The sequence below is a fragment of the Phacochoerus africanus genome, chromosome 2 (genome assembly GCF_016906955.1).
Source record: "Phacochoerus africanus isolate WHEZ1 chromosome 2, ROS_Pafr_v1, whole genome shotgun sequence".
NCBI lineage: Eukaryota > Metazoa > Chordata > Mammalia > Artiodactyla > Suidae > Phacochoerus > Phacochoerus africanus.
The window spans coordinates 102,355,370-102,366,304 of NC_062545.1; the positions used below are offsets into that span (position 1 = coordinate 102,355,370).

A 10,935-nucleotide genomic window follows, 5' to 3' on the forward strand; every position below is an offset into this window, starting at 1 on the left:
CCCCCTTTCCATGGGCCTCAGTCACATAGCCCTACCTAACTTCGGGGGTTAGGGGGGCTAGGAGATGTAGGCCAGTTGTGTGTCAGGAGGAGAGGGGGCTTGCGTGGGACATGACTGCTGCCCTGAAACGTGTGAGGAATGGCCATGAGGCACCCCAAAGGCAGAACTAGGCCCAAGGACAAGAGTTAAAGGGACAGATTTAGGTTTGCTACAAGGAAGGATTTTCTAACATTTGGGCTTCCTGGAAGCATCTGGACACCTGCTGGAAGACCAGCTATCAGGGAGAAGAAAGAGACGATTGTGGAGTTCCCGTCATGACGCAGTGGTTAACGAATCCGACTAGGAACCATGAGGTTGTGGGTTCGGTCCCTGCCCTTGCTCAGTGGGTTAATGATCCGGCGTTGCCGTGAGGTGTGGTGTAGGTTGCAGACACGGCTCGGATCCCGCATTGCTGTGGCTCTGGCGTAGGCCGGTGGCTACAGCTCCGATTCAACCCCTAGCCTGGAAACTTCCATATGCCGCAGGAGCGTCCCAAGAAATAGCAACAACAACAACAAAAAAGACAAAAGACAAAAAAAAAAGAAAGAGACGGTTGTCATCCTGTCAGTGGAGTGGACTTAGGGGCTGGCACTTTCCAACTTCTGGGTTTGCCCAGGAGCAATGACAGCCTCTGTGGTCACATACAAGTGAGCCTCTGTCATCTGTGCAGAGAGGATAGGCACAGAGGGTTGGGGTGAGCCGAGGAAAGGCTCTGGGAGAGACAGAAGGGGTCCATAGATGTGTGTACTTGCTTACTTTGTTGAGGTGGTAATGGTCTTTGTCTCTGTCTCTGACCACCTGAGGACCAGCTGGGGGACCAACCCCATCCCTCCATCCAACAGCCAAACCCCATGACCCTGAACATATCTGAAAACGCTCACCTCTGAGGCTGCCCACTGGTGTGATGTGCTCACCTAGGGGGAACATGCATTTTTTTCCTGAGCCTCTCTGCCTCCCCACAACCCACCATTTCTCTAGGTGGATGGACCTCAGGGCCCCAGCTCCCATCTCACTCTGCTTGGCTGTCTCTGGAGAGGCTGCCAGGCCCACTGGGAGCTGTGGTGAATGAGTCTCTCTCCATCCACTGAGAGCCCCAGGGGCCCCTGCGGGATAGGAAGGCTAGATGCTAGTCAGTCAGGGTGGAGGGGTCTGCTCTGGCACAGGCCTGGCAAAGGCAGTGACCTTGGTCCACTCCCTGCCGGTTGTACAGTGGAGGCAGTCAGGTAGTGAGGATGATCATGCTAATAATGGTGATGACGCCTGCTCTCATTTCTTTGTCAAAAGGTCCAGTGGAATAGGTGGGGCTGGGGGAGGGGCTGGGAGCCCAAAGAAGGAAAGACTTGCCGAGACTGGAGCTAGGCAGTGGCAGAGCTGGGTCCTGTACTACCCGATTCTTCCCAGTCATGGGATCTGTGAAGCTGATTCTCTCTGGGGTCTGTAGCCCTGGGCCCGGAGGCACCACCAAAGCACTGCGGAGTGGTCAGAGTTACTGCTGCTTAGTTGATCTCATGATCTAGGATTGTGGAGCTGAACCACATCCTCCTGGAAGGCCAGTGACCTCCAGAATCCATTGATTTCCTGAATCATTGATGAATTTTTCTGCAGAGAGGTCCAGGGCCTGCATGAGGGGCAGAACCATGGCACGGGCTGGGGCCCACCCAGGAACCCCCTCAGAGGGGAACAGTAGCCTGGGCCTGAGCTCAGCTGCTTTCCTCCCTTCCACGCAGGCTATCACACGATTAGCCAAGTCATGACTTAAGTGGTGCCTCCAGGGCTGAGAAGGAATACAAACCTCCAGGCTGGACCCTGCCCTGAGATAACCATGCTCACAGGGCAGATGGGTGTCCCTAACCCACCCCCCACTCAGGACAAAGGGCCAGGGCACCCGTGCACAGAGCTGATGCACACCCACAGCGCTCTAGTGGCTGATGACATCTTGATGTACTTTTATGTAGATGAGCAAATAGCCAATGCCCAGGGCTCCTGAGTGTCTTGACCTAGCCACTGAATGATTACTGCTTGGCAAGGCATAGGGGCTTCAGCCCAGGTGGATAAATATCTTGAAGATGGCTTTTATTTGTCAGACCTCCAGGGGCAACATATGGTAGAAAGAGCCCCGGACTTAGGAGCCCTGGGCTGTCAGGCTCTGTCCCCAACCACCCGCCTTCCCCATGACCATATGCTCACTGAGGCTCTTTACTGCTGGGTCCTGACAGGAACAGGCTCCTCCATGCAGCCCAGCAGCACTCAACCCACAAAAATGAGAGTCGGGATGGTGATACCCGAGCCTCCCTGCCAGGTGGAACCATCTTTGAGGAGTGACCCACGCTGTCTCACAGAGGACCCAGTGGGACAGAGTCCCCAGGGCCCTCAGGAGGAACTGCTTACTGGCACATCCTGGACTGGCTTCTTCCCCATCCCCCTGCCTGTGTTTCCTGGAGTCACTGTCACATAAACCACCTGTACCCTGTTCCTCGTTGCTTACAAAATCCCGCCACAGGCAGAGTTCTAGCTCTGGGCCTCCTAAAACCAACGGTGACTTCAAGCAAGTCACTGTACCCCTCTGGACCTCCGTTAATTCACGGGAAATCAAAAGGCAGCATCTGCTCTCAATTTATCCCTGGATTGTGATGAGGACAATAAGAAAGAAACCAGCTAGAAGCCTTTTTGCAAATGGAAAACACTAGGGGGTGTCCCCATGCTGGGGAGTCTTATTCTGGGCTTGGCAGAGGTGCCGAATGACCCTCCTGTCCTGCTCTGCTCCCCACAGCCATCGACTTTCTGGAGAAGATCCTGACCTTTAATCCCATGGATCGCCTGACCGCCGAGATGGGGCTGCAGCACCCCTACATGAGCCCGTACTCTTGCCCCGAGGATGAGCCCACCTCGCAGCACCCCTTCCGCATTGAGGACGAGATTGATGACATCCTGCTGATGGCTGACAACCAAAGCCAGCTCTCCAACTGGGACAGGTGCAGTTCCAGGGGCTTCAGCCCTGGAGTCTGGAGCCCACATTCCCGTTGTCCCATTTCTGTTTGCCCCTGATCCTCCATGACCTTTCCTCCTACCTCCCAAGTTCTATAGCCTGTGGGTGCTTTCCCCAGCTCAGCTTCCTGCCTTCCTCTCCTGTCCACAGATGCTCCCAGTAGATGACCAGCCCCTGTGTGGTCAGGGGCCTGCCCTTGTGCAAGACCAGCCACCACCAGCTTTCAACCCACCTGAGCATACTGCACAAGGGCTCAATACAGTGTTGGGCAAACATTTAGTGAGCACCCATGGCTGGAGCTCACTTCCAGCAGGCTGGGAATTTGCCCCAGAAAAGCAAAACGTAGCAACATGAGACAAGAAAACTATGTGAAATTGACCACCACACAACACCTTCATGCCAGTTCACATCATCTGCCTCTCCAAATGTAAAGGAGGCACCATTATTATTATTGCCCATTGATACATTTGGAAGCCACAGCTCAGAGAGGTTAAAGATTGGTGTCATGTCACATGGCTAATACCTGGTCCAGGTGGGCCGCTCCCAGTCTGCATCCATATCAGACACTGCTAAGCAATCACAGAACTCTTTTCCTGCTAAACTGCTGGGCCTCAGAATCCTTCTCAACACAGTATGCCCAGAAGTCACTACCAATGAATCAGGGCTGGGTAGAAAACACATTTTTTGACAATATCCTCATAAGCACACAATGATCTCTTAGGTCCCTTCCTGTTCTCTCTCTCTCGCTCACTTTTTTTTTTGCTGCACCTGCAGCATGCAGAAGTTGTTCCCAAGCTAGGGATGGAACCCATGCAACAGCAGTTACCAGAACCACAGCAGTCATGACAATGGATCCTTAACCCACTGAGCCACCAGGGAACTCCCAGGTCCCTTCCTGTTTGGATGTTCCTTGATCAGGCAGCTAGATGTTTGGGCATCAGCATCTGCTAATTCAGGGAGCAAGCACTGGTAGCTGCTGGATTTAGAAATAAAAGTCGAGGGTTTAGCAGCTAGGACTCCGAGGGAGCCTAAGTGGGAGCCCTGCTGTTGTGAGAATATGACGGCTAGTTACATAAGTGACAGATGGGCAGTTTCTCCTTTTCAGTTGTTTGACAGATGATAGGTTTCAGACTAAGGAGGCTCAAAGGGAGGATTGGGGCAACGTTGCTATTTTGGGACAGGTTCGTTGCTTTGCTGTTATCAATTGTTGTTATCAAAAGTTGCCAGCAAATAGAGATTGATGAAGACCCTTTTGCCACCCTCATGCTAGGCCTGCCCTTGACTGTGCAGCCCAGTCCCTTCCACAGCAACTGGGGGCCCACAGCACTGGCTCAGTGGGGTTCATCCTATGTTTATTATGTCTGTGGTATGGGGTTGGGGCCAGGAAAACTGTAGCAGGGTTTCTTTGGCCCCTGCCTATCAATTCTGACCACTTCTAAACCCGGTGCTCCTCTGCTCCCAAACTTTCCCATTCTACCTGCTTGAGGAAGGCAGATGACAAAGGCAGTTACAAGCCCCTTCCTGTAGCCTCTGCTGCTATGGGCAGCTGCTTACCTCTGAACACTAGTGTCCTCACCTAGGAGGCAGGTAAACAACACTCCACGGAGTTGCTCTGAACACTGCGGACCACTTACATTTGGCCCTCAGCATGTAGCAGCCAAAGTGAGGGTCATCACCAATTCCTCCTTCTAGAAATCTCTGCAATGTCAAGGGCCCTCATGGGAGAGGGGGCAGGGTTCACTTCTAGGAGTGACTCCTAGCCTAATGGCATCACTGGGAGGGCAGGCAGTGCTGGGGCCTTCCCAGAGTCTCAGCAGCCACATGGTGTGGACTGGCACTGCTCGGCTGCCCCTTCATGCAGCCAAACCTGCCTGTCCTTGGTGAGCATGAGGCCTCCTGTTCTGAGAGCAGGTGGCTGCTGACTGAAGCCTCCTCAGTGCGCCCTTGTCTCCCTGCCCCCACCAACAGTTCTGCTCAGAGCACCTGGCACAGGGAGGGGGGGCTCAGCCCAAGCTGATGGCCTGCCTCCCTGCCCTTCATTTGCTCTTGGCTAGCTGACTGCTCTCCAAGGCTGCAGGACAGTCAACAGAGGGGAGAACACCCAAGATCTTTGGCCTCTCTGGAGGGTGTCTGTAAGTTTTTGGTCTGCCCCACCCACTTTGCATCTAGGCAAGGTGCCACCGGTCCTCCAACTAGATCCACTAGGGCAGGGGTTCTGAGCCCCGGGTGGAACTTAGAAACATCCCAGAAGGTCTGAAAACCTTGCAGATGCAGGGCTCCGCCCTAGACCTACCCAATTAGAATTAGGGTGTGGGGCAGGCGTGGAATTTTTAACTCCTGGACTGACCACAGCAGGTGATTCTAATTTGAGCCAGTGCTGTGAAGTACTCACTACTACTACTCAAAGTGTGAGCCAAGGACAAGCAGTATCAGCATCACCTGGGAGCCTGTTAGAAATGCAGGATCTCAGACTCCACCTCGGATCTACTGAGGATCAAGATCTGCATTTTAACAAGGTCCCAGGTGATGTGTGTGCGCCTCAGTTTCAGGAGCACTGCATAGGTGGATCCACTAGAAAGTAAGTTCTGTGAGTCCAGGGATTTTCTTTTGTTCCCTGTGGAGTCTGCTAATGCCCAGAACAGTGCCTGGCACATAGAAGATGCTCAAGAAATGAGTATAGCGTATTGAATAAATACAAATGAATACAAGAGTGAAGCCGAACAATCAGCTCCTCTACCTGGGCCCTGGGGGCTCACCCTTACTTTGTCCCATCACCCTCCCATCTTGGGAGGTGGGAACGGGAGCTGTCCAGACTGGAAAGGAACGGAAAACCGGCCTATGGGTGGCAGACAGGGATTAAGAAATTAGGCTCCCTCCGCAAAGCCATTCGTCAGCTGACGGGGTCCCATTGCCGTCCCATCTTACCTTTGCAGGTACCCCGTGAGCCTGTCATCGGACCTGGAGTGGCGGCCCGACCGATGCCAGGACGCGAGCGAGGTGCAGCGCGACCCGCGCGCGGGCTCGGCGCCGCTGGTGGAGGACGTGCAGGTGGACCCACGCAAGGACTCACAGAGCAGCTCGGAGCGCTTCCTGGAGCATTCGCACTCGTCCATGGAGCGCGCCTTCGAGGCCGACTACGGGCGCTCCTGCGACTACAAGGTGGGGTCGCCGTCCTACCTGGACAAGCTGCTGTGGCGCGACAATAAGCCACACCACTACTCGGAGCCCAAGCTCATCCTGGACCTGTCGCACTGGAAGCAGGCGGCCGGGGCGCCCCCCAGTGCCGCGGTGTCCGCTGTGGCGGCAGACGCCGGGCCGCGCGACGACGAGCCAGCCAGCCTCTTCCTGGAGATCGCGCAGTGGGTCAAGAGCACGCAGGGCGGCCAAGAGCGCTCCAGCCCGCCCCCAGACGTCCCTGAGCGCCGCCTGTCGGCCACCCCACCGGGTCGCCCAGCCCCCATGGACGGGGGCGCTAGCCCCCAGTTCGACCTGGACGTGTTCATCTCCCGAGCTCTGAAGCTCTGCACCAAGCCCGAGGACCTGCCGGACAACAAACTGGGCGACCTCAACGGCGCGTGCATCTCCGAGCACCCTGGCGATCTCGTGCAGACCGAGGCCTTCTCCAAAGAAAGGTGGTAAGGGTGGAGGAGTCGCTCCAGGACACCGGGAGAACACCCTGGGGAAGCCGGGCCTGGCAGGAGGGGGGCGGCCTCCCCGGCACCTCCCGCACCCCTTTTCCCCTTCTCTGCTGCCTTGGGGTTAGCAGAACACAGAAAGGATCCGAGGAGCGAGAGGAATGTCCTTTTCTTAAACTGCCTTAATAACTAGCCTTTAACCTCTGGGAACGGGTTTGAACAGGAGCCTAGTGTGGGGTTGATCACTTTCACAGCGAAGAGGAGGCCCTTGCGTTTTCCTAAGTGGTGGTGCACAGGGAAGAAAAACGTCTCAGACGGCCTGCAGGCCCCACCTGTGTGGCCTCATGCAGAGAGGAATCTTGGGGGCATAGTGTTGAAACCATTCTGGTCCAATTAGCCTCCAGTGACTGATGAGGAAGGCCAGTGAGGCCCAGAGAAGCCCAATGACTTGCTTAGGCAAAGCCTCCGATCCCAGTCTCCTGGCCCTCTGGCTGTGTCTGTCCACTAACCAATGTCTTCCTCTACCGGGGTTACTCTGTCTTTTCGCTCAGAAAACTTGGTTCAAGATGTTCCTTCCTTGGCTGTTCCCATCTAATCCATTCTGTGTGCTTTTACTCAGAGCCATGTCCCTTGAATTCTGAAATTGGAAATGGAGCTAGCTTCTCCCCCTACTCCACCAAGTATATTTTTTTTCTGGCTCCTCAAGTACTTAAATATTCCCATCTGCCCTCCACCCCCCGCTCCTGCCTCACCCCTGCGTGCTCTGAAAACTTGGTTTCAGATCAGGATAGATTGGGGTCTGTGGGTAAAGAACTCATTCTCCCAGGCCTGGGCACCCACCTTCTCCAGAACTTCCTATGCACTTTCCTGACACCTGCATGGACAAAAAGATGCAGCTCTAGTTCCCAAGGGAATGTCATACATGGGTGAGTTTGAAGACAGCAATTCCAAGAATCCCTCCAGCCCGCCCCACCCTCCACCCCCACAGACACAGCGCTTCCCCAAGCCTACCTGGGGAACTAATGTTCTCATCCCGAGAACAAGGTGCCTGCCCTAGAGCAAATGCATGAAGAGAGATTTCGCACAGGACCCATTTGGCTTCATTAATACTGTCTGATTTTGATCACCCATTTAGCCCTGGCAAAGAGCAGACCCTGAAGAAAGGCATTGGAAAGCGAGGGACCCTGGGGACAAGGCATGCAGAAAGGTGGGAAGGTATGAAAGATGGTGTGCCAACAGTGAGGGCCCTCAGGGATCAGAATCAGAGTGGGGACCCTACAACCAAAGAAAGGACTCAAGGCCACCATGTCCTTCCTGGCTTAGGCCAGGATGAGTTTGGACCATGCAAAACCAGAGGTGCTCTTGCACACAGAGCCAAGGGGCCCAGTATGTGGGCACAGCAGGCCCTCAGCAGAAGCATGCGATCTAGTGTCCTGCACATGCTCTGCCATTTCCACCACTAGCATTCAGCTCCCCCTAAAGAGGCCCACGGGAAATCTAGCCAGTCTGTAAACAGAGAATTCCCCAGTGTTGATCTTAGGCTGTGTTCACCCTCACCTCAACAGCACCTTAAATCTAAACAGCTATCTAGGATCTGTACATCAAAACCTGCAACACGTTAGAAACTTATATTTAAAAGCAATTCATCATACTGACCAATTTTTAAATGGAAAATATGTAAATATGAAATATTCGGGTTTCTTTTTTCTTTTTTTTAAAGAAAAGGAAGTGTACACCGCTCCTCATGTGCCATTTGTCCTCAGAGGGCGGCTTTACTTTTTTGGTAAAGGAACAAGCTGCTGACCTTGACCAGGAGTTCATACATAATTGTTATTACAGAGGAATTGCTATTACTACTCGTGTTTTAAAAAAAAAATCTATTAAACATTATTAAAATTGATTGGGATGGGCCAAATAAAGTTTTATTGGAACATAGATTTGTTTGTTCATTTATGTATTATCTCATTCATTTACATATTATCTGATCCTGTCTTTGACAGTGGTTAAGTCATTGGAGCCTGCCTGGCTTCTCCCTGCATTCATGAAGGCCAAAGTTTTGAGGGGTTGTGGTTGGAGGGGAGGAGAGAGGAGAATCTACAGATTGGTAACCAGGGAAGTCATTCCAGAATCACCTGGGTCAGGCCTGGTGTCCTTATTGTAGATTTCTTTTTTTTTTTTTAATAATTTTTTTTATTTTCCCACTGTACAGCGAGGGGGTCAGATTATCCTTACATGTATACATTACAATTACATTTTTTCCCCCACCCTTTCTTCTGTTGCAACATGAGTATCTAGACAAAGTTCTCAATGCTATTCAGCAGGATCTCCTTGTATATCTATTCTAAGTTGTGTCTGATAAGCCCAAGCTCCCGATCCCTCCCACTCCCTCCCCCTCCCATCAGGCAGCCACAAGTCTCTTCTCCAAGTCCATGATTTTCTTTTCTGAGGAGATGTTCATTTGTGCTGGATATTAGATTCCAGTTATAAGTGATATCATATGGTATTTGTCTTTGTCTTTCTGGCTCATTTCACTCAGTATGAGGTTCTCTAGCTCCATCCATGTTGCTGCAAATGGCATGATGTCATTCTTTTTGATGGCTGAGTAGTATTCCATTGTGTATATATACCACCTCTTCCGAATCCAATCATCTGTCGATGGACATTTGGGTTGTTTCCATGTCCTGACTATTGTGAATAGTGCTGCAATGAACATGCGGGTGCACGTGTCTCTTTTAAGTAGAGTTTTGTCCGGATAGATGCCCAAGAGTGGGATTGTGGGGTCATATGGAAGTTCTATGTATAGATTTCTAAGGTATCTCCAAACTGTTCTCCATAGTGGCTGTACCAGTTTACATTCCCACCAACAGTGTAGGAGGGTTCCCTTTTCTCCACAGCCCCTCCAGCACTTGTTATTTGTGGACTTATGAATGATGGCCATTCTGACTGGTGTGAGGTGATATCTCATGGTAGTTTTGATTTGCATTTCTCTTATAACCAGCGATGTTGAGCATTTTTTCATGTGTTTGTTGGCCATCTATATATCTTCTTTGGAGAAATGTCTATTCAGGTCTTTTGCCCCTTTTTCCATTGATTGGTTGGTTTTTTTGCTGTTGGGTTGTATAAGTTGTTTATATATTCTAGAGATTAAGCCCTTGTCAGTTGCATCATTTGAAACTGTTTTCTCCCATTCTGTAAGTTGTCTTTTTGTTTTCTTTTGGGTTTCCTTTGCTGTGCAAAAGCTTTTCAGTTTGATGAGGTCCCATGGGTTTATTTTTGTTCTAATTTCTATTGCTTTGGGAGACTGACCTGAGAACATATTCATGATGTTGATGTCAGAGAGTGTTTTGCCTATGTTTTCTTCTAGGAGTTGGATGGTGTCCTGTCGTCTATTTAAGTCTTTCAGCCATTTGGAGTTTATTTTTGTGCATGGTGTGAGGGTGTGTTCTAGTTTCATTGATTTACATACAGCTATCCAGTTTTCCCAGCAATGCTTGCTGAATAGACTTTCTTTTTCCCATTTGACGTTCTTGCCTCCCTTGTCAAAGATTAATTGACCATAGGTGTCAGGGTTTATTTCCAGGTTCTCTATTCTGTTCCATTGGTCTGTCTGTCTGTTTTGATACCAGTACCACACTGTTTTGATGACTGTGGCTTTGTAGTATTTCTTGAAGTCTGGGAGAGTTATGCCTCCTGCTTGGTTTTTGTTTCTCAGGATTGCTTTGGCGATTCTGGGTCTTTTGTGGTTCCATATAAATGTTTGGATTGTTTGTTCTAGTTCTGTGAAAAATGTCATGGGCAATTTGATAGGGATTGCATTGAATCTGTAGATTGCTTTGGGTAGTATGGCCCTTTTTACAATATTGATTTTCCCAATCCAGGAACATGGAATATCTTTCCATTTCTTCCCATCTTCTTTGATTTCTTTGATTGAAGTTTTATAGTTCTCGGCATATAGGTCCTTTACCTCCTTGGTCAGGTGTATTCTGAGGTATTTGGTTTTGTGAGGTGCAATTTTAAAAGGTATCGTATTTTTGTATTCCTTTTCTAATGTTTCATTGCTGGTATACAGAAATGCAACTGACTTCTGAATGTTAATCTTATATCCTGCTACTGTGCTGAATTGATTAATCAGTTCAAGGAGTTTTGGGGTTGAGTCCTTAGGGTTTTCTATGTATAGTATCATGTCATCTGCATACAGTGACACTTTGATCTCTTCTCTTCCTATATGGATGCCTTTTATTTCTTTGGTTTGTCTAATTGCTGTGGCTAGGACTT

The 10,935-nt window shown here is 50.7% G+C and overlaps 1 protein-coding gene across 5 annotated transcripts in view; it reads left to right on the forward strand.

Annotated features, from left to right (window-relative positions):
* Positions 1-8,566, forward strand: part of MAPK4 (mitogen-activated protein kinase 4) — a 188,792-nt gene extending 180,226 nt beyond the window's left edge. For 4 of the 5 annotated variants that reach the window (XM_047765076.1, XM_047765067.1, XM_047765085.1 and 1 more), the window contains 2 exons: positions 2,810-3,011; positions 5,959-8,566. In XM_047765076.1, coding sequence (XP_047621032.1) covers positions 2,810-3,011; positions 5,959-6,664 — 908 coding nt within the window. In that variant the 3' untranslated portion in view covers positions 6,665-8,566. The remainder of the gene's footprint in view (positions 1-2,809; positions 3,012-5,958) is intronic. The other variant, XM_047765099.1, reaches the window with a different exon arrangement.
* Positions 8,567-10,935: the final 2,369 nt, after the last annotated feature.